The sequence below is a fragment of the Macrotis lagotis genome, chromosome 2 (assembly GCF_037893015.1).
Source record: "Macrotis lagotis isolate mMagLag1 chromosome 2, bilby.v1.9.chrom.fasta, whole genome shotgun sequence".
In the NCBI taxonomy this organism is placed as follows: domain Eukaryota; kingdom Metazoa; phylum Chordata; class Mammalia; order Peramelemorphia; family Peramelidae; genus Macrotis; species Macrotis lagotis.
In genome coordinates, this window is record NC_133659.1 from 257,298,280 (window position 1) to 257,322,801 (window position 24,522).

Here is a 24,522-nt window from a genome sequence, read left to right on the forward strand (position 1 = left end):
TACTCTGTTTCTAGAATCTCAAGGTAGCTTTCCTTGATAATTTTTAAAAGATGTCTTCTTTAACCATGGCTTTTAGGTAGCCCAATAATTTTAAAATTATCTCTCCTGGATCTATTTTCCAGTATTTCACATTTTCCTTCTATTTTTCATTCTTTTGGTTTTGTTTTATTGTATCTTGATTTCTCATACTCATTAGCTTCCATTTAATCAATTCTTTTAAGTAACTGCACAATTCTTTTATTTACTAGCAAAGCAATCCTAATTACATTTATACTTGGAAATAAAACTGTTTTGCAAGTAGTGACTGAGATAAAAGATAGCAGAAAGGAAGAGAAGAAAAAAGCAAGAGAGTTTGTTCATTGAACTGAGCAAGTGTATTCATAATAGCTAATTCCACATGAAGATGGGATTTCTTTACTTGGCCTTCTCATAGTCCCTGTGACAAGTAACTATGCATGACACAATTCACCAATAATTTTCCAACTTCTACTTTCCTTGTTATTGTGTTTTTTTACCCATTCCATGACTGGTACTGATCAACGCACATTTTCAAGGGTACAAAGAGTCTGAATTTTCCTGTCATCAGCTGTGTTTTCATCAAACTTCTCACCAAGTTTAAAACAGAATTGTGTAGCTTTTACGATACTCTCAGTCTTAAAGTTAATTACATCCCCACATACAGAGATAAAAACATCTGATTTGGCTATTCTGGCCATTTATCTCAGGGTCATTTACTCTTCCAATTTCTTCGTGTACTTGTCAAATCCTTTACTATGAGGTGCCATTTGCCCAGCAGCTACTTGGGAAGAGCCATGATGAATTCAGGAGAGGAGGGAAGAAATTCTGAAAAGGTGGAGGAAAGGATGCAGCCATTTAAATGCTCAATTCTAATTTTTTGGTATTGTTTTCTTCAGTGAGCTTTTATATCTCCTTTTATATTTGGCCAATTCCACTTAAGTTTTTTTTTCCCCCTTTAGTGAAGTTTTGTGCCTCCTTTTCAATTTGGTCAACTCTGCTTTTTAAAGCATTCTGACCTTTTCTTCCTCTTTTACCATTTGGTCTAATTTGTTTTTTAAGGTGTTTTCTTTTTTTTCTCCTTTTCCAAGGATTTTCTTGCATGATTTTTCTTGCACTTTCCTTTCTCTTCCCAATTTTTCCTCTACTTCTTATTTTGGATGTAGAAACTTTGACTTTGCTTCTTTTGATTGTGTGTTTGATCTTCCTTGTCACCATATTATTTTTCTATGGTTAGATTTTTTTTCTGTTTGTTCACTTTCCTAACCTATTACTTGACTTTGTTAAACTAGGGATCTTCTTCCAGGGTGGAGAGTGCACTGTTTCACCCTTTGGGAGTTTTGGCCAGCTTTTTTCAGAGATACTTCTAGAAATTTATTAAGTTTTCAGTTCTTCCAACTTCTAAGGAGAGGTATTTACCACTCATCTGGCCTGTGCTCTGTGAATGATCTACAAGAACTCTTTTCTTCCTTGGAACTGTGGGGAGTCTTCCCACTTCCCAGGAGGTCAGAAGCTCTGTTGTGTCACTGCTCCTTCTTTGCCCTAGGACTGCAACCAAGATCTGGGTATGGGCAAAGCAGCAGAGTCCTGCCTCAGTGCTAACGAAGATCAGTTGTTTGCCCTCCTTGCCTTCCACGGACCAAGAGCTCTGGAAACAGCGTTTATCTGCATTAGTTCAACCTGTGGTGGACTATACTCCTCTCTTTACCCTAGATGCAACACTTTCTTATCAACTTTCTAGGCTGTCTTGGGCTGGAAAAATGTTTCACTCCCTTTTGTGAGTTCTGCAACTCCAGAATTTATTTAGTCATTATTTAAAAGTATTTGGAGGGGTTGGAGGAGGTGGAAAGCAATTCCTGCCTTTACTCTGCCTCCTCAGGTATGTGTTATTTTTTAAAGGCAATGGGGTTAAGTGACTTGACCAAGGCCACACAGCTAGGCAATTATTAAGTGTCTGAGGCTGGATTTGAACTCAAGTCCTCCTGACTCCAGGGTCAGTAGTCTATCCACCCCACCGCCTAGCTGCCCCCTCAGGTAAGTTGTTATTGTGAATAGGGAAGTAGGTTCTTATCAGTTATTCTCCTCTCTATGTGGGACAACAGATACTGGAACAAATCATTGTTGGGGTTGTGAACTGGTTCATCCTGAAGAATAAGTTGGAACTATACGCAAAGAGCTGCAGATCTGCCTATGCTTTGACCAAGCAATACCATGAATAGGTCTGTGTCCCAAAGAGATCAGGGAAAAGGACCTATATGTACAAAAATACTTACAATAGTTCTTTTTGCAGAGGTGAAGGACTGGAAATTGATGAGGGGGTGCCCTCAATTGGGCAATGGTTAAACAAGTTATGGCATGATTTTGATGGATATGAGGGGGATGGTTTCAGAAAAAACATGGGAAGATCTATGTGAACCAATACAAAATGAAGTACACAGAACCAGTCCACTGTACCCAGTAACAGCAATACTATGATGAAATAAGAATTTTAAAAATTGAACTCACAGTTAACTGTGAAATAAGCAACTCAATCAATATTCATGAAAATCCTGAAGAATTCATGATAAAAATGCTATTCACCCCCAGAGAAAAATGCTTTTGAACTGAGTGCAAATTAGAGCATAATTTTCTTTTTTAAAGAATTTTAAAGACAATTAACTTTCATTTTAAACAAATTGTGAGTTCCAAATTTTCTCTCCCTCTCTCATCATCCCTTTTCTTGAGAAGAAAAGCAATTCAACATAGGGTAATATGTTCAATCATTGAATTTTTCTTGCCTTTTTTTGGTAACATGGTTAATATGGAACTATGTTTTACATGATTTATATATAATTGATAAGTGAAACTGACATATTGCTTGCCCTTTCAGTGGGTGGGGGAGAACTGAAAGGAGGGAAGGAGAAAATTTGAATTCTGTTGAATCTGATATTCTTTAAATTAGAATTACAATATTTCTTAATAAATATATTTCTAGGTTTTTTTTGGTTTTTGTTTTTGCAAGGCAATGGGGTTAAGTGGCTTGCCCAAGGCCACACAGCTAGATAATTATATTAAGTGTCTGAGGTTGGATTTGAACTCAGGTACTCCTGACTCCAGGACCAGTGCTCTATCTACTGTGCCACCTAGCAGCCCCAATAAATATATTTCTAATCAGGAGTTAATCTCTTAACCTTTAACTAGAGGTTATAAAACCATAGTCTGCTATGTAAAGCCTGTCTCCTACAATGCTGACCTTACCTTGTGTCAATATCTATCTTGTTATCACAATGTTAGTAACCTTGATCAACAACTTTAAGATAAGAGACATCCTGGATGAGCAGAGAGAAAATCCTATTGTTGTTTGTAAACATTTACTCTTCAACATAAGTGGAATTTTTGTCAATAGGAATTTTTAGTAAATATTATAAGATTTTTAAGAGAGAATTGTATTTGTAAAGCCATGTAATCTATGTGAAATCTCATAGGTTGGCCACCTGAAGTTTTATGGTTCTTTGCCTAAATTGTATAAAAATTCCCCCAAATGTTGGCATTTCTAAGAATGTCATCCACTCACGGATTTCTGGTAAGATCCTAGAGAATTAAATTCCATTTTTAAACTAACTTTGTTTTGTTTTAGCCAAAGAGAAATAATGGTTAACAATACAAAATTTAAAAATATATTTAAAATAATTTAAATAATTTTTTAAAAACTGTTACCAAAAATTTATTTCCTTCTAATGAACTAGCATGAGGTTACTTGGTATCAAGATAATGACTTTTCTTTTTTCTTTTTTGGCTTTCTTAGTCCACTCTTCTTTTAAAAGATTTGCAATCTCTATGCTCAGTTCTCTTAAAACCATGTGGTTGTAATGTGAATACCAGCTCTAGACCCAGTTCTATTGCCAATGACCTTGGGTAAATCATTTTAGCAATCTAAATTTCCTCAGTAAAATGGGGGTGATAATAATACTTATACTATCTCCCTACCAGAAATATTATAAGGACTGTAAATAAATATGTTGGCATTCTGAAGACTCTATCTATGCAAATGAAGGGTACTACTATCATTCTAATTCTGTGCATTACTTTTTACCTTCAGGAAATGGATTCAAGGTTTTGTTGTCATTTATGGCTGAATATAATGATGATTCTACCCCACAACTCTCCCACCCAGAGAATGATTAAGTACACAAACAGGCATCAATATTTATTAACACAAGACAAAGGAAACACATTCAATGAATTAATAGAACACTGTCCAGCCAGATGTTAAATTTAAAAAATGTATATCTAGTCTAATTTCAAATAAATAAAAAAAACTTTATACATAATTACATAGTATTATAGTTTGAATTTGACACTGGTAAATATTTGACAGAAAGTAAACAAAAACTGCATTTAGGACTAAAAAAAAATTATTCCCATATCTTTACAATCTCATCCTCTGGACAAATAACATGGCCCATCTACATTAGACTAAATCAGGAAGTCACAAAAATGGTAACGTGAAAGACTCATGTTTTAAGAGAATTGTAGCTTCATGCTCCAATTTCTCTTGCCACCAGGACATTACAGCAGACAACAAAAACAATGCTAAGGCATAGATCACTCTGGAGCGTGAGAGCAAGGGGAGTTTAGCATGACTCCTCCTTGGTTTAGTCTGAAAGATTCCTGGATTCCTAAGGAAAGTGGTTTATTTGGCCAAGAGACCCAGCACCATGCCTAGGGCAAATACCATTAACATCAATGCTAGGGCTATTCTAAAGGGGTAACTAGTAGGAAGGCTGTGGTCCCTGATAACCAGAAGCAAAGCAATTTTCTAACTTAGAGAAAAAAGGTTATGTACTATGGAGAAAACAGCTCAATGTGTGGCAAGGAGTATTATTAAATAATGCCAATCATGCTATGTTGGTCACTGAACTCCAGAACTTTAGTGCTCATAAAGATATAGACACTAAACATATTTAGCTCCCTGTAAGTGTTCATCTCCAGACACTCTTCCAAAGAAGCTGCCTTTATTGCCTTATTTTGCAGCTTTTAACAATAAGGGTCTCAATTTGATGAATGGGTCTCTTTGGACTGAGATGAAAGCGCCATTCATTGAGTAAATGAAAATACAAATTTCCTTCTCCATTCCCATATACCACTTTTGCAAAAGAACACAGGCAGTATGTCCTAGAGATCTGCTAAGGCTATGTGCAGTAGATGACTTTTAAAAGTAAATATATATGTACATGCACATAAGCATATGTCATATACACACATTAATGTATGTATACACATAAATAGCACTGGAGGAAAATGAATTGCTATAATAGTTTTAGAGCAAGAGCTTTTAACCTGAGGTCCAGGAACTTGAAAAATATATTCTGATGACTGTATTTCAATATAATTGGTTTCCTTTGAAATCTGGTATATCTTTATTTTAGGCATTTAGAAACATGATTCTTAGAAAGGGTCCATGGGTTTCTTCAGATTGCCAAGGGACTCTGTCTGTACACAAAAGCTTATAAACAAGTCTTATCACAAAGTCAAAGAGACCATGGGATTTATCCTTACTGCAAGAGTAGGATTATGCCATAAAAGGAAAATTTTCTTGCTTTTGTAAACTCTCAGTTACCCCAACTTTTAGTAGGAATTTAATAAGCTGGATTATGTCCAAAGGAGGGTAACTTGAAAGAAAACTTGAAATCATATTATCAAAGAAACGGTTGAAAGAACCAGGGACATTTGGCCTGAAAAAAGTAAAAGATTTAGAGAGACACAAAGTGCTCTATACATAATAGGTACTTAATTAACATAAACATAAACTGAGTTAAATCTAATGACAGCAGTCTTCAAGTATCTGAAGGGATGTGTAAGAGATCAGACTTAATCTGCTTGGCTCCAGAAGAACCCACTTTTAACAAAGGCTTAGGATTCCTACATCCTAAGGGTATAGCTACCCTAAGGGAAGGAAGCCCTAGGAAGCTACAGAGAGGCAGAAGTTGGTTCAATCTATGGAAGACTTGTTTAAAAATTAGAGCTGTACAAAAATGGAACAGGCTCCCTCACGAGGTAGTAAGTTCCTCATCAATGGAGGTTTCAGGCAGAGGTTGGATGATCCCTCTATGCAGATGATGTGCAGAGGGCATGAGGTTGGAGCAGATGATCTCCCAGGTCCCTTCCAGCTATGAGATTTCCTAATTCTATGACTAGAAGGGATAGTCATAGAATAATGCAGACACTGATTAAAAGCAGTGAAATGGCCACAAAAGCAGGAGTAGAATTTTTAAAGAGAATCTACAGACCTGAAGAAATACAAAATCTATTCAACTCACAATCTGAGTAATCAGCCTTCAAAGAACTCAGTTGTCTGTACTCTTCTACTCATAAATGGAATAACTTTAGTGAAAAAAGAAGTCTACATGTTTCCTTTCTAACTTTTACAGGTATGATTTAGATTTATTTTATACACACACACACACACAAAATCTTTTTTTTTCCATTCAGAATTAGGACGACTCAGAGAAAGGCAGTTCTTTTAAAATAGCTACTATGGCCCTTTGCTTTGTCCAGAACGAATCAATGAAACATATATATGTGTATATATGGCGCGTGTGCACGCACAGACACACACACACACACACACACACACACACACACACACACACACACAGGAATATTTTAAATCATACCAAACATTAGCAAGCTTTTGTACCTGAAAACTAAACCATTTATCTATATGCATAGAGGTTTCATTTTTGCCTTGAAGGGTAGACTTTTCCTATACATTCCAGAGCCTCTCACATTACAAAGTAATTTACCTAAAATATTAAAAAAACAGATTTGCAATTAGAAAATATCTTTGGGCCTGCCCTTGTTGGAGAATGAGAAGAAAGAAATGAGGACAATGAAAAGGGTAGTAATAAAGTGGCTTCAAGTCATAGGAGTGTGTTTACGCAGCACTTGATAGCACTGCTATAGAGAAGGGTCTGTCTCTGCATTATAAACCTTATTTTCAGGGTAAATACAAGTCTTAAAAATTGTTTAAAAACATACTTAGTTTACATGATGTTACACTGGGGTAAATAATATGCATTATTAAAATAGAGTAAGTAAGTATTTACACAATAGACTAGATGGATCCAAGAGAACCATTCTAAAGTCTTATTCACTTTGAGGGTTTGGTGGTTCTTTTTTTAATTTTAAAAAATATTTCTGTAAGAAAAAAATAATAGAATCCAACTATGCTTGAATACATGAAGGATCAGGCCAAAAAAGGAAATTGAGCCAGAGGCAAATTTGGCTCTATCTTTTAGTCTGCTAGGCCTGGGCACCACAGTTATTCCAAAACTGTGTTTTGCATAAAACAGTGTTCCCTTATGAGTATTTTTCTAAGGCTGGCTATGATAGCATTCAAAGGAATTGGCCAACATTGAACTTTTTATTTCTGTTGCAATGCATTATCTCACTTTCTTAACTCCCTCAGTCTTCTTCTCACCTCCCCAACCATAAATGCATAGTTTGCACCTGATAAACTTCCTCCACCCTACTCCCATGGAGTGGAAAATCAGAAGGAACTTTCCAGTTTTAAAAGAGAAACTTTTATGGAGAAATTATTGATAGAAGTTTCACTACAAAGGAGCAACAGGGCTGGGGAAGAAGAAATTAATTGAAATAAGGCTATTTTGACACCCAATTAATTAAATTCAAAAGCACAATTTCAAAAATGGGGATGGTAGGGGGTGGGATCTCTCCAGGATAAGATAGTTTTGATTTTTTTCTTGGTGTTCTGAGTAGTTTGTTTTGTAAAGTGAGACTTAGTTGGTCAACTTGCAGAAGAAACAGGATTAATATTTTAAACCTAAGTTCACTCTAAAGGGAAGGGCTTTAAATACAAACACAGGCAGCTTGATCTTATAAAACATGCCAGCCAGCAAAGTCACAGTACAGTGTGCAATGGAAACCTGCATACAACTTAACATTTTTTAGTTTTTTTAACCAATTAAATGTTAAGCATCTTAAAATTACAATCCTAAATATTTCTACTTTGGTGGCTGTAGTTATACAAGCCTGTTTTTAAAATTTTTTTTGCGCTGAATTATGCATACTATTATTTACAATTTAAAAATATAGGTAAAATGCTTTAAATTTTAGACATGTGCATGTGTTTGTATATATGATGACATTATTCTTAGATTTAATAAGTCATTCAATTTTTCTGTATAATCCCATGTTAGCAAAGCCCCAAAGCACTAGCTACAATATAATTGCAAAATACAGTATATGATGGAGAACTGTGGAACTTAGACTATTTCTTTTATGTTAATAAATCCCTTTGCAAAATTCTAAAACAGCATTAGATAAAAATACAAGTATGTACATCAGATGAAAAAATGTAACACCCATTTAAGCAAAGGCTTTTAGTAACGTGCCGCTTAAACTATCAATGTTAAAGGTCACTCCGAGTAAATTATTAACTTTTTTCATTTGCTACCAGTGAATTTCCATTCTGTTTGTCACATGATTCATGAATTTCATAGGATGAGATGAAAGAAATAAAATATCCACCTCAAATTATTTTACAGCAAATATCAGTACTTGTTTTTAGCCTTTTTTTTTAAAAGATAGTGACCCAATAGTCTCAGGCTTTTGGCTACATGCCTACAATGCACAATTACATGTTATAAGCCACATAGATAGGATCTAACTGATCTGCCAGAAAGCTGTCCCGGAGGTGCATCCGCTGCTTCTCTCCTCTGGAATTGATAGGGATGACACCTGGATCCACCACAACCACAACTCCAACAATGAGGTAATGTTCTTCCAAGACCACATTAGTCACCAAAGGGACCAGATCTAAGGCTTCTTGCTCACAGCCACACAGTTCCACAACCACCACAAGCAAGTTGGTCCATGTGAACACAGCACTGAAATTCAATGACATTTAATTAACACAGGCAATGACAACACAATAATAATAAACAGATCAAAAGCAGTGGCATGGAGAATTTCTAGGATGCAAGCTTAAACTTATGTTTGAGTACGAACCTAAATATTTCCTAACAAATAACATATATAAAAAAAGATTTAATTCTAGAAGAGCCTGAGAATAGTTCAATATATACACTCAGCTCAATCAATCAGCAAGTTTTTATTAAACATCTTCTACTATACCCTAGGTGTTGCAAAAGCTGAGAATACAAAGATGATGATGAAATTATCAGGAATATTAATCTAGCTAGGGGAGACAATCTTTCCAGATAAAGGTACATACACACTATATATGCAAAATAATTCTGAGGGAAAAGTGTTTGAATTGAGGGGGATCAGGAGAGAGCTTTTGTGGAAGGTGGTGCTGTAGTTGTGATCTGAAGGAAACTATCCACTCCAAGAGATGGAAGGAAGGAGATCATTCTAGGCAGGCAGATAGTCAATTCCAAAGGACTGAAATAAAGGGCTGTATATAAGGCAGATAAGAAGACCTGTCTTTGTGGGCTAAGACAGAAAGGTCAGCTAGTACCAACATGCAAGAAAGCAAAGAATGGTGTAAATTTGACCTACAAAGTAAGAGTGTGTTCCACAAGTATACTAAGTAGGGGAGAAACATGGTCAGGGTTATACATTTAGAAAATTATGTAGCAGCTCTTTGAAAGAAAGACTAGAGTAGAGAGAGATGTTAGAACAGAAGGCCATAGAAGACTAAAATTACAAGTCTAGTTAAGAAGTAATGAAACTTTGAATGACTGACCAGTAAGCTTGAGTTCAGTGAAAGATTTCAACTGTGATTATGAATATGGGAGACTGGAAGGATAGTGGTTACTTTGAGAGAAACAGGGTAATTTAGAAGAGGTTTCTGTTTTGAACACATAAAATACAAGACAGCTGTGGACATCTAGTTTAACATATCTAGCAGAAGACTGATGATATGGAAATGGAGTTCAGAAATGAGACTATGACTAGATATACAAATTTGGGACTATCAGTGATAATGATAATTAAGTCCATGGGATGTGGTAAGATCACCAAGAAACTTTGTGTGTGTGTGTGTGTGTGTGTGTGTGTGTGTGTGTGTGTGTGTGTATCATCACTTGGACAATGGTCAAGCAAAAGACAATGAGTGTTCAAAAATGTAAGGGGAAGAGTAAGAGGGAGCAATGTCCAAAAAAAACCTCTACTCTTGATGGCCATCAGTATTAAATGCAATAGATAAGTCAAGAAAGCTAAGGAAGGAGAAATGACCCTCAGATCTAGCAATTAGGAAATCTTTGGTAATTTTGGAAAGAACATTTTCAGTTGAGTGATAAAGTTGAAATCCAGATTCCAAGCAGTTGAGAAAGGACGATTAAAAAGAAGGCAAAGAATACAGACAGTTTGTTCTAGGAATCTGGCTAACAAAAAGAGGCTGACAGCTGGAGGGGATCATCAGGTCTAGTAAACATTTTTTCCTGTTTTTTCAAAGGATGGGAAAGAAGTATATATCTGAAGGAAAAGGAAAGGAGTTTTTAGATCAGAAGTACTGAAGATTAAAAAGGGTGTATTTTGAGGAAGTTGATAGGATCAAGAGAACACACACAGTGGCTTTGGTGAGAAAAGTCACCATATCTTTATCTTTATTATTTCCTAATCCATCTTATTTCCCACAATATTCTAGCTTAGAATTTGGAACTCTAATTTGGAATATATCATCCAAACCACTAAACTGTTTATATGTCCTGACCAAATGACATTCCTACACTAGGTCTATATTATGAAGAAGTTAGAGACAGAGGGAAAGAATTTATGAGTAAAACAATATTCACAGCAGCATTTTCTTTGAAAAACAACATAGTAGAGGTGACTATCAATTGGGGACTAGCTGAACTACAACAGTATATAAATTGTGTCATAAGAAGTGGTAAAAGGGATGTCAGATTCAGAAAACCTGAGCATACATGTATAAATTGATGCTGAGATAAGCTGAACTGGGGAACAATTTTTACACAGACTATTAAACCAGAGACTAGGAGTTGTCAAACTAAGGCCCATGGGCTAAATAGGGTCTACTATTTTTTTATAATCTATGAGCTAAGGAAGGGTTTTTACATTTTCAAATGATTGAAAAAAATCAAAAGAATGATATTTGATGATGTGGAAATTATGTGAAATCCAAATTTTAATGTTAAATTTTATTGGAACATAGCCATACTTAATTTGTTTATTATACTATGAATGGTAATGTTCCCACTACAATGGCTTGAGCTGAGTGATAACAAAAAAGACCAAAAGAATTCTCTCACAGATTCACATTGCTTCTCGGTGTGCTGAAAATCAGAGTGAAGCAGTCATAACCTGCTGTTCATACTGTAGTATGAAGAGATTTTATTTTGTTTTTACTACCAATGCATATCCACATCAAAACAAGAAGAAAAAAAAAGTTTTATTATGATTTTTTGAATGAGACTGACTTATTTTTGGAAAGAAAAGAACCATCTTCAACCACTACCATTGATGGCTTTAGAAATTAGCTTTTGCTACAGACTTGATAATATTTCTTAATGAATTCAACCTAAAGGCAAAACTTTATATCAGTAAAGTCAATTAGATGACAATAACATTGCTTGAAAGGGCAGTTGGGTGACCCAGTGGTTAGAGTGCTGGTCTGGAGTCAGGAATCATCTTCCTGAACTCAAATCTGGTCTCAGAAAAGTACTAAAGTTGTGTGACTTTGGACAAGTTACTTAGCTCTGTTTGCCTCAATTTCCTCATCTGGAAAATGTGTTGATGAAAAAAATGGCAAAACTCTCTAGTAGCTTTTCCAAGAAAGCCTCAAATGAGGTCATAAAGAATCAGATAACTGAAAAACAACTGAACACAAATATTGTTTGAATCATAAGTTATGTCAAGCTACATCATATACTTTCTATGCCAATGACAGAGGTAAGATTTAACATAGGTCTCCTATTGCTAAGTATAGAACTCTTTCTACAGTATCTCATTGCCACATGATTAAAAAATGGAAGTGGAAGGAGTTCAAAAGAAAAGAACTAATGAAACGGGCAGTGGGTAGCACTGTTAGATCAAGAAAATAAACATCCATATGTAAATCTATTATAAAAGAATGGACAATATGCAAGCCAGAATTTGGGTGAAGATACAATTAGTAAAGAGAACAGATATTGAGAAACCATATTATAGACTGCCCAGCCTGAAAGAAAATGTAAATGATGCTTTATCACAAAGGTCACAACCACAATGTTGTATTGTCTTTTCTATAGCTACCTTCTCCATATACTTGACAAGTGTCTTGCTGCTTCCATGGGAGATGAGAGCAAGGGTTTTAAACTTCTGCACCCCCCCCCCATATGTCTCTCTAGGTGGTCTGATGAAGCCTATGGATCACTTCCTCAGATTAATATATTTAATTTTTAAAAAAATTTATTTAAGGCAATGGGGTTAAGTGACTCGCCCAAGGTCACACAGCTATGGAATTATATTAAGTGTCTGAGGCTACATTTGAATTCAGGTACTCCTGACCCCAGGGCTGGTACTCTATTCACTGTGCCATCTAGCTGCCCACAGATTAATATTTTTAAATGCATAAAGATACAATAAAGATACAAAGAAACCAATTATTTTATAATACAGTCACCAAAATCTTTTTTACAAGACATTGGGGTTAAGTGACTTGCCCAAGGTCACACAGCTAGTAAGTATCTGAGGTCATATTTGAACTTGGGTCCTCCTGACTCCAGGGCTGGCGCTCTATTCACTGTGCCATGGAGCTGTCCCCTATCAAAATTTTTTTGAAAAAAGTTCAAGAATCCTTGATGAAGAACTTCTGCCATAGAAAAACTTTCCTGAGATGCACTCTCTGACGGACAATAACCATTCCTGAATCACTTTCTTTCAGGACAGCCCTGCCACCAAAATTCACTTCATTGCTTCTTATTCCCCGGCTACTACCTCCATAGACCAACCAATTTCCTCCACTTCCAGCTTGAAAACCATGGGAAAAAAAATCACTGTTCCTATAAGGAGTGGAACAATCTTATTTCCTATGAGTACACTCATAATCCCTGTAACTCTATCCACTGTACCAACTACCCACTGTACCACTTAGCTAACTCCATAAATTTAGGATTGAAATGAAGCAGTGTCAGGGAAAATTTCTAGGATGCATGCTTATGTTTATTTTTGAGTATGAACCTATGATAGTTTAAGACAGATAAACATAGAATACTCTCTTAAGGCTAGCTTGTTTTGTCCTTTTTTTTAAGGTTTTTGTAAGGCAAAGGGGTAAAGTGGCTTGCCCAAGGCCACACAGCTAGGTAATTATTAAGTGTCTGAGGTCAGATTTGAATTCAGGTACTCTTGACTCTAGGGCTGGCACTCTATCCACTGTGCCACCTAGCCACCCCACTGTCCTTCATTCTTAAAGAAGACCATGACATCAGGGAGGTGAACACAAGAATTGAATTTGAGTGAGAGGGGGCTGTGCTAAGTTACCAGTCTCACTTTCTCCTCCAGAATCCTCTGGGTTCAGTGACCATATATGAATCAGGACGACTGGAGATAGCCCAGGGTTAAGTGACTTGCCCAAGGTCACACAGCTAATAACACTCCCAGTCTTCAGACTCTAAAGTCAATGCTCTAACTCATATGGAATATGTGCATGCTTATGAACAATAAGAAATCCAGTAGACTTGAAAGATGAAGAGCTCCTGTGAGAGAAATCAGTAGGTATTACATCCAAATCGCAGTCTTGAGTGAAATAAGGCTGATGAATTAAGTCAAAGCCAGATATACATTTTTCTGGAGTGACCACAGTGAAGGGAATACAATGAAGCTGGACAATCAAACTAACTCAGTCAACAAGCTTGTATACCTACCAAAAGGAGTGAATAATAGTCTCATGACCATATAATTGCCACTTTTAGGGAACTGCCATGCCACCATCATCAGTAAGTATGCTTACTTATAGATTTAGTGAAAAGATTGATATGACTTATTATCTGCTAATAAATAATGATAATAATAATGATAATGATAGCGATAATGATAATGATAATAATAATAATAAATACATTTTTGTAGGAATAAAATTCTCTTAGGATTATAAGACTCTTTTTAAAGGCCATGTTCCAATCTTAGTGGGGAAATGCCTTTTTTTCTTGAACTAGAGGTTAAGTACAAATTGAGTAGTGTAAAAGTCTAAGATTGAGTTTCCTTCTCTGACAGCTAGAGGATGGGGGGCTGAGGAATGACTGCTAACTACAAACCTTAAGTTCCTCTTTCCTAGACTCTATTCAAATTATAGCCTTTTTTTTGCTAGGCAATGGGATTAAGTGACTTGCCCAAGGTCACACAGCTGGGTAATTATTGTCTGAGGCGGGCTGGTGCTCTATCCACTGCACCACCTAGCTGCCCCTCCATAGTCCTTTTAAAGCAAGCTTTTTAGTTGCAAAAAGCTACCTGCAGAGAAACCTAAAGTAATCTCATTTTGACAGACAGGTTGATAGACCCAGGATGAATCTGGGTTAAAGATAGTGCAGCAGGAGTAAAGTAATCAGATGATCAGCCTTGTCCAACTGAACTGAATTTGTTCAGCATATATGTTTAATGTGTTTTTCCCAAAACTGAACATTTTCTAAAGGTATGTGGGTACTGTGAATTTATTCTTTCTTATTATCTGGAGAGTTTTATAGGCAGTGAATATTTAATTACTGAGTATTAACTAATTGGATTAATATACGTGTTAAATACAGAATAGTAGCAGTGGGGACTGGGGAGTTTAGAACAATAATTCTCTTCTTGAGGAAATTTACCATTCAGCAATGCTCCGGTGTGTCCGAGAGACTGAGGTCTCTATATCAGTAGGGTGGTAACGTAATCCTCTTAGTTCTAGAGTTTCATCCAGGGCTCCTACTACATATAATGCATCATGACGCTCTAAAATATGAGAAACAGAAGGCCTGCATTATTAGCCTGCTAAGCTTCTCTAAGACATTTAGATCAAAGCAAGAAAAAAGGTCCTTGCCCACAATGATCCTGAATTCTAATCTGAACATTACAGACCACTATATTGCCAAAAAAGTACTACACAGAAAAAGCTATGCCAATATACCACCTATATATAGCAGAAGGCAGCTATTTTTCCATTAGGTTTCTAAATCTAACATTTTCATCTTGTAAGAGAAGATTTTTTTGGGAGAAAAAAGAAAGCCAGGCTCCCAAAAATCAATAGTTCAATATCAACTTTGGAAGGTCAACAGCAAAGGGGCCAAAGCATCATTATTTAGTTCTGTGCTATTTAAGGAGGCAATATGATGGTAGAAAGAGGACTGATTTTAGAGTCAGAGGACTCTCATCTTTGATAATAACTACTGATGTGACCTTGCTTAAGTCACCTTATATCTCTGTATCTTAGCTTCTATACTGGTAAAATGAAGGACTCTGAGGTCCCTTGGTCCCTTTCAACTCTAGATCTATTATTCCAACCATGACGTCTTTTTTTTTTTTTTTTTTTTTTTTTTAGATTTTTCAAGGCAATGGGGGTCACACAGCTTAGGTAATTATTAAGTGTCTGAGGCCAGATTTGAACCCAGGTACTCCTGACTCCAAGGCCGGTGCTCTATCCACTGTGCCACCTAGCCACCCATTCTACCGAAGATTTGGATGACTAAATCTAATACAAAGAATGAAAGTTAGGATCCAAAAAGATTTTGATAAGCTAAAAAGCATTGAATTGAATCTAAACAAAATTCAACAGGAATAAATATTAAGTCTTAAACTTATATTTAAACAAATAAATAAATAATAACTATTTCTGAGGTTAAGGATCAATTAGAGTCAGTGTGGTACAGTGGAAATAGTGCAGGATTTGTAGTCAGAGGACCTAGATTCAAGTCTGGGTCATTTAACCCAAAGACCTAAGATCTATTTCAGTTCTAAATCTAAGATCCTATGGCTCTTCCCTGGAGGGCAATGGAATTACATGATGGTTTAGAGAATATAAGGAATGTGGTCAATATTTGTGTTCTGAAAGTTGACTTTTTTAATGGTGATTCCCAGTAATAAAAGGGGTAAAAGATGACTAGAGTATAGCCAGGGAAGATGACAATAAGATACCAATGTCATGCCACATTATTAAGAAAACTGCCATCTCTGCCCAGAATTACTGAATTTGAGAATCAGAAGAGACCCCAATGGCCCTATAGTCCAAATTCTAGCTGGAAGCAATCACAACTATACAGAACTGAAGAACAATGAGCTTCTTGAAGGCAGGAACTGTATGACATTGGCATTCTAAGACCCTAAGATGCAATCTAAGCCTGAACATGCTTAAGACATTCTTGCTGACCCACTGGTAACACAACAGAAATGAGTTAATGAATTTCAATGGCAGGGAATTTGATCTCCCCACCTCCCCCAATGATATGAAGAGAAGGAGTTAAGTTCAATTCTTAGTGAATACTTCAGCCTTATGACAGTCTGACAGTCACAGAACACAGAACATTCCCTAAATCTCAATGACCTGGCTTGGACTTTAGAGAATGAGTTCTCTCAACTATGTCTGTGCCCTGACACAAGTATCCCTGCCCCTGTTCTCAAAAATGTTAGCATTTTTTCATAAGGGATCATGACTCAGTCTAATTTTATTCTTGAACACTCTCTTAAGGGGCACAATACCATTTGTAACTGAATGTCACTTTATTTACATATTCAATAATCATCAAAAGAAGTCACTACCTACACAAAATAGCAGCCCACATTGAGGGTAAAGTAAATTAATTCTACATCTGAAACCTAAGCAAAGAAAAAGAGAATAGTTCATCAGAGGCATACCTCCAGTTGCAGCTGTAAGTTCAGTTCGGCGAACAAACCCAAGGTATCCTGTCCTAGCCCAGAGAGTCTGAGCAGCATCCCCAAAACTGAGTCGAGTGTTGAAATGGTCAGCTTGGAGAGTTTCATTATCATAGATGGTATAGTATCCACTGGCTGTGTGAGGGCTGTTCACCCAAACCTATAATGCAGAGAGGTAATAAGTCAATTTCCTAGCAACTCAATTAGATGATTCTAAAACCCCCTAGTTCCATCAAATGATGTTTTTTGTGCATTATTAGTGAGCAGCAAAGTCAAGTCTCAAACTCAAATCTCTCCATGACCAGCCTGTCCTCTTCCCCTAGGCTATAATACTATAGTTAAGCTTCTTGGAGGAAGATAAAGTGGTAAAAATGCTTGTTGTTTTCAACATCATGTATTACTCACCAGCATTAATTGCTGTGGTCCTTAACAAGTCATTACTTATCAAAGCACCCTTGGAATATCTCGCTATCTGAGAACAGGGAAAGGCCAGGATCTTGCTACAAACTGGAGACTAATTCAGACTATATAGTTTACTGGGTCCTAGGGTATGACCTCAAAAGAATCCAATATCATCACTCTCTTTCCAAATCAAAGAATGAATTTATACATACCTCTCCAAGATGAGAATCTCCAACAGGCCCTTTGGTCTCCGGATTAACAATGACCACTTTGACCCCAGGCAGTATCTAAGAAATGGTGGACAAATCAAGATAGGATTCACTGTCAGGTTACTCAAGGAGCTGAATCAACGAAAGGGCATTCATTTGCTACAGAGGACCCTATGGTGTAGAGGTCAAAGTGGCAGCTGGTGGTGAGCCACAAACATCCATCAATGAACTAAGCCAAACTACCTGATCTGGACCTCTCAACTATGGCTTAAATATGGGAAGCCTTGTGAAAGGGAAGAAGGTCTTCAAAAGGGCAGCCAAATGTAAGAGGATTCAAAAAGTTTATTTCCAACATTATTTTGGAAAATGGGAGGAATAAAGAAGTGTATAGTCACCCAAGACTTAAGACTACAGCAGTGCATAATATTTCTTGGAAGAAAAGCATAATAACTTGTGGGAATGGTAACCTTCTAGTTGGCATCTCCATAATGCATTTATTGAGTATCTCCCATGTATAAGTAGGACCCTTGAAGTATAATAGATCAATAATAATTTGGACCAAGGTAGAGAAAATACTATTATAATGAAATTCCTGTATAATAAGTCCCAGATAATCCACTGGTTTCAAGCAATATATGATGCCACTAGATTCCACTGCAACAAAATAAAATAGTATTTTTAGGCTTACTGTTATAATCTCTACCACTCTCAAATGGTTCTTTAGCTAGATGTTTTATTCATTGGTTGTGTTCATTTTCTACGAAATGAGGCAACGGGGTAGTGCAGTGGATAGAGTTCTCATCTTCCTGAGTTTAAATCTGGCTTCAGACACTTACTAGCTCTGTGACTCTGGACAAGTCACTTATCCCCTTTTTGCTTCTGTTCCTCATCTGTAAAATGAGTTGGAGAAGGAAATTGCAAACCACTCCAGTATCTTTGCCAAGAAACCCCCAAATGGAATCACAAAGTGTCATACACAACTGAAATAAATGAACAATAATGTGCCAGGGGCTAGGGGTTGAAAGACAACCTGCTCTTCAGGAATTTAACATTCCATTTTTTTACCATGTATGTATGTCTATATATGTGTATATGTATGTACATATGTATCTATCTATCCACCTATCTATGTGTATAAGTAAACCTTGACAATTCATTTGTTTGAAATTAAAATTTGATTATTCAATAGGTGATTACTGAATAATGGTTGCTTATGTCCTGTATGAGTAGCTGATTCATTTGGATGTAAGATGCCACAGAATACAGGACAAAATTTGCTTTAGTGTTTTGTCTTTCAAAGGTTCATTCACACATGAAAAACTAGAGAATTCTGAAGTTAATTATTTGGGAAAATAACCAAGTTGTCTAAGAGGCCATTGAAGATATGGAACTGACACTACATTTAGAGTTGCTGGGGGCCAGGAGGCAGGGTGTTTACTATACTAGTCAACTTGGTCCCAGGATGATGAAAAGAAAAGACTGTTGAAGATGACAATGGAAATCATATGGATTCACTGCCCATGCTCTAAGGTTGCTTCCTGTTTGTAACTCTAGTAAAAAGCAACTCATGAAGGAATTTGAAGCTGCTGACAAAGAGAAGCCTTGGGTGTTAGTTTTTGGATATCAATTAATTACTATCCCACTGTCATTGGTGTGGGGAAATAAATGGGTTATTTATTTAAACCATACCATCTTGTTTAGGTAAAAATATTCACAGTAACTACAAAATTACCTTTCCAGATTCTGAGAGAAGTAGACTCTGGGGAGCTCCTCGTTCCACAAGACGAACCCTGTGAAAGAAAACACATGTCAGGAAGAAATTCTTTCCCTCTTTTTGTGTATGTGTATACATATACATATACATATACATATACATATACATATATATTTTATAGACAACTTGAAGAATAAATGCAAAACAGGTTATAAAATTACCAGCTTGTATCATGTAATCAACTTCATAAATATAATAGCTGCCACTGAGAAGGCAAGATAACTTTCCTTATTTACTAATTATTTTTGCTTAATTACTATTTAAATTTAATTTAATTAATTTCAATGTATAAGATAATGTAACACTTTTCATTTTTTTAAAACCCCCTTTGAAAACCCATGAGAAGACTTTGACTTTATTCTTTTCATTCACTTTTTCCCCCATGAATGCAATTAGTGTAATTTCTAGTCTTCAAGGTTTTTTCCCCTTTGCTTTCTATTATTTATCAAAATTTTTACTTGCTTATAATGTGATGTCTTTTAAATACTGACATTTATTTTAGGCTTTGACCATGTGGTTTCCTGTAAAAGCTTATACGCAATAGAAGAAATAAGAGGCCAACTTTAATTATTCAGCAAAGTCTATCAAAGGTTAGAGAAGTTCTCAAGATTTTTAGGAAAGGCTCAGATATTGGAGAAAGCCTGGTGGCCTCTGAAATCTACCAATAGCTAACTATTTTGAGGCAATAAACTCAGAAGGTTTAATCAATGGAATGTTAATGGGACTTCAGAAAGGGATCCCAGGGTACTTAGAAGAAAATATAACTAAATTTGCCTTCAAAACCAATGGAGAAAACTTGATTCATTAGGCTCAAAACAAATTTTATGTTTCCAAACCTCTATTCTACATCTATGGTTTTTCAGCACTTATTACATGGTCAGTCAGGTGGTATAGTGCATATGGTCCTGGGTCTGAAGTCAAGAAGACCTGAGTTCAAATCTAGGTCAAATACTAGCTCTGCGACCTTATACTTAATTGCCATCTGCTTCAGTTTTCCTGTCTATAAAATGGGGGTGATAATAGCCCCTACCTCCAGGGTTGTTGTTATGATTCAGTTTATAGTGCTGGCAGAAATTAGGTGTGATATAAATACCGATTCCCTTCCTTAAAAGCTCTCTGTCACCCCAGGAATTTGGTTTGATGTCAAGGCCTCTCACTTGTAACTCTGAACTAACTGCCCCTTGCTCTCTTCTCTGCTGTCACAACAACCACTGATTCAGGCTCTTAACATTTCTGGGACTACTGGGACAGCCTCCTCCTAATGAGGCTCTTTACCGACAGGCTCTAAGCCATCCTTCAGCTAGTGTCAGAGTAAATCTTCCTAATGGAGGGCTAATAAGATTTCATTCTTCTCCTAAGAAATTTTCAGTAGTTCACTTCCTACTGATCAAGTTTGAACTTCAACAACCTGATATCATATTCTCCATATGAAGAGGCTACTCTTCAGTACCTCATTGCTGTGTTTGTGGTCTGTTTACACCACCTTCCCTCCCTCACATTCCTCAGATTTTCTATCACCTCAGCTTTCCCAGAGCTCTGAGGACTGATATCTCCCCTTCCTTCCTTCAAATGCCTTCTTAGACCACCCCTCAATTTTTCATTGCACTTTTCCTGGACGTTTCTTACTGTACTTAACACATCTTCTATTCTAGTTATCAGTGTCCCTCCTCCACTAGAGTCTATGTCATCTCTAAGACCAAGTCCAATGTTTTACATATAGTATGAATCTAATAAATGTTGATGAAATGCATTACCTTGGAATCACAAATTTTCATTTTTAGAGAATCACAGTCTTTGAGAGAAGGAAGAGACCTTAGAGGTTTATCAATGCCCTCACTTTTGAGATGAAAAATCCAAGGCTCAGTGAGGTTTCGTAATTTGCCAATGGTCATATAGTGATTCATCAGTAGAGCTGGGTCTCTACACTAGGTCTTTGAACACCTTAGTCTGGTGCTTCTTCTATTTGTAAAATGAGGGGCTAGGGCTCCATAGCCTTTAAAGTCTCTTTTGGTTTTAAATCATGTGAATATTACTCTGATTCAGAAAGAGAGCTCACCAACACTGCATAAAAATTTTTTCTATTGCAGCATGTAAATTCATTAAGTGCTAATAAAAAATAAGGCATGCCATCCTTTACTCAGTAGAGTATAAAATTATTTTTTTCTTCTATAAGGAAAAAAAGTCGGCTTTCTCAATGTGCCTTTAACTGGTATCTGCCAACTACAAATATAAATTTAAACTACTATACCTGTCATGTCTCAATGATTTCAGATCTACATACACGGTTGTTGGATCAGGCCCTGAGGTTCCCTAAAGAAAAGAAAAAAAATTCCAATGTATTGTTTATTCAGAAAATAGAAATCAATTTGTATTTTTTCCTATTTCTCCATTTTAAAGTTTATAAAACCTATAAATTTTAACGATGAAAACAAAAAGATAAAGAACAAAACATACTTTGAAAATTTTTCATCTTCTTCCTATTTCTCTATAAGTAGGTGAAGAGTTAGAAGTCAAAATGGAAAATATATATTTCATCCTAATGTTCATTATCTCAGGGTTATAAAGCTGTGTAAAGCTCTGTGTGTGTGTGTGTGTGTGTGTGTGTGTGTGTGTGTATGTCTTATTGCAATGGGGTAAGATCCCTGAATTCTGCCTCCTCTTTAATTTCTAGGTACCATAGCAATTTTCAGGGGTAACTAGGAAGTAAATTAAGCATTTTCCTGCCCTGGATTTAGAATTTCTGGGGTCCAGGAGGCAAGGTGTCTCCTATACTATATTAGCCAAGATGGCCCCAAGGATGATGAAGATGCCTTGAAGATGACAGTGGAAATCACTATGAATCACTGGCTATGCTCTAGTTACACATCCACAAATTTACAGAAGATAATCTCACCTTTTTCAGATTCTAGAATATATGGGTAAGAGAGTTGGGAAATATCTATTTAACTAATTCAAAGATTTAGTATCTCTTTTAATTCTTTGAGTCATTCTTTATTCCATAATACTATCTGAAATCAGCCTCAATGCCAACTATTTCCCTTCTGTTCCAATCCCAGGTTTAGAAGGAAGGGGACAAAGTTAACATTCATCTGGAGAAAGGCTGGTACTCTTTTTTTGTTTTTGTTTTGTTTTTTAGGGGTTTTTTTTGCAAGGCAAATGGGGTTAAGTGGCTTGCCCAAGGCCACACAGCTAGGTCATTATTAAGTGTCTGAGACCGAATTTGAACCCAGGTACTCCTGACTCAAAGGCCAGTGCTTTATCTACTACGCCACCTAGCTGCCCCTGGTACTCTTTTTTTAAAAAAATTTTCTTGGGTGGTACAGTGGATAGAGCACCAGCCCCAGAGTTCAAATCTTGCCTCAGACACTTAATAATTATCTAGCTGTGTGGCCTTGGGCAAGTTACTTAACCCCATTGCCTTGCAAAAAGACCCTAAAAAATAAAATTCTCTTGATGGTACAGAGTCGAGTACATAGAAAAGAGGATTAGAAGGAAATAAGGTTCAAGAAGTTCCAAAATATGCTCTTGGAGCACTAACTCCTTTACTGATTCCAAAAATTAATTAGGATTAAATGAAAAAACTTTCTAGAAGGTCACCTGTAAACAGATTGCCACATTAACTCTTGATCCAAATGTCGTGCTGACAGCCCGAGGAGAGAGGCCAATATCTTTGAAAAGCTTAGAGAAGGAATGCTGGAGAGTGACCCGAGGCCGCTCCTCGGCAACAACCACACAGGTCCGGACACAGGACAGATTTATTCCTCTTGCCTGTAAAAATGTTTGATCAATAACACATAGGACCATAAAGCTAACAAATATTTAATAATGCCTTTGATTAAAACCAGGTACAAATCTATAGACTCCAATTTCTCACTATAAACATTTGGAGGAAAGGCAAGAGTTTTGGAGACAGAAAATACCCGAGGAATACAGATTAAGAGGCCCCTAGCTCCTAGAATGATTGTGTATTTTTCTTCATTTTAAGCCATAAGTCTTCAGTTTCTTGGCTGTAAAATATCTTGTCCCTCTGACACAAAGGGGAAAAGAGTTTCTTTAAAAAAAAACAAAAACAAAAACAAATGTGAGCAGCTAGGTGGTGCAGTAGATAGAGCACCAGCCTTGGAGTCAGGAGAACCGGAGTTCAAATCCAGCCTCAGACACTTAAAAATTACCTAGCTGTATGACCCTGGGCTAGTCACTTAACCTCCCTGCCTTGCAAAAACCAAAACAAAAAAATCTAAAACCCTTGAGTATAATTTTCCTATTACTGTTCTTAAGACAACACTGTTTTGGTAATGAGGAAGAAAATCATGGCAACATGAAATATGAAAATTGACACTTTAGATCCCTCCTCTGATTTTATAATGTTTTCCTGATGCTCCTTTATTTATACTGCTGTTGCTTCTTGATGATTCTCTCTAACAATTAGACATATAGTAGTTGAAAACACAAAAACCAGTCTCTTGAAAAAGAGAAGGTGTTGACTTTGCTAAGATGTCAAATCTCAATTGATACTATGGTTCTCTTATCTTTATATAAGGTGTCTTTTCCACTGATTCTCCTAATGGAGTATTTTCTCCAATACAGATTTCTTGGATTTACAGGCCCTAAACCACTCTGGTTTTCCATGACTGACCAACAATGGGCTTCAGGCTATGACCCACTTGGTCACAGTTTGGGCCCTGATTGGTTCAGAGTTAATGTAAATAGCAATTGTTTCTGTTTTGATCAGAAACCTTGAGCATCTTCCCCTCTCAGATTTTTTTTTTTGGCTCTTCTTGATCACTGAGAAACCCTGAGGGTCTTAACCATCCTAATTAAAAAATTTTTTTTGCAAATGGTCATTCTTGGCCTCTTTTCTTCATCTCTCTCTTACCCAACCTTAATAACTGAATGTGTGTTGCCTCAATCAAAATGTGAGCCGGGAAAGACCTAACTTGTACAAGATCAAGGTCTCCTAATACAACCAAGGCCATCTCTAACTCTTACAGATCTATATCTGGCTGCTGGATCCAGATGACTCCAAAGGAGAAAGTTGAGACTGGTGACTTTGCACAAAAGCCCCCTCACTCAAATCCAATTCACTTGCCTGTCCTGACAGCACTTCCTTGATGTCATGGTCTTCTTCAACAATGAGAATGAAGGATAAACATCAATCAATCAATCAATCTTTACTCTTCCTCACAACAGGGAGTTGACAAACAATTGCCTCAGGGCTCAATAAGAATCTGCTTAAAGGACTTGCCAGAAAAGAGGGACCAGACATGCCAGTGCTTTGTGGTTAGTTGACTTTTCAGGGCCAGTTCTGTAATTAAA

General features: G+C 36.6%; 1 protein-coding gene across 2 annotated transcripts in view; it reads right to left on the reverse strand.

Moving 5' to 3' along the window:
- Positions 1-366: 366 nt before the first annotated feature.
- Positions 367-24,522, reverse strand: part of DIP2B (disco interacting protein 2 homolog B) — a 219,674-nt gene continuing 195,518 nt past the window's right edge. Inside the window, exons 32-38 of one of the 2 annotated variants that reach the window (XM_074225928.1) lie at positions 22,804-22,974; positions 21,455-21,516; positions 19,165-19,222; positions 17,436-17,510; positions 16,804-16,981; positions 14,784-14,907; positions 367-8,906 (exon numbers count right to left, since the gene is read on the reverse strand). In XM_074225928.1, coding sequence (XP_074082029.1) covers positions 8,654-8,906; positions 14,784-14,907; positions 16,804-16,981; positions 17,436-17,510; positions 19,165-19,222; positions 21,455-21,516; positions 22,804-22,974 — 921 coding nt within the window. In that variant the 3' untranslated portion in view covers positions 367-8,653. The other variant, XM_074225929.1, reaches the window with a different exon arrangement.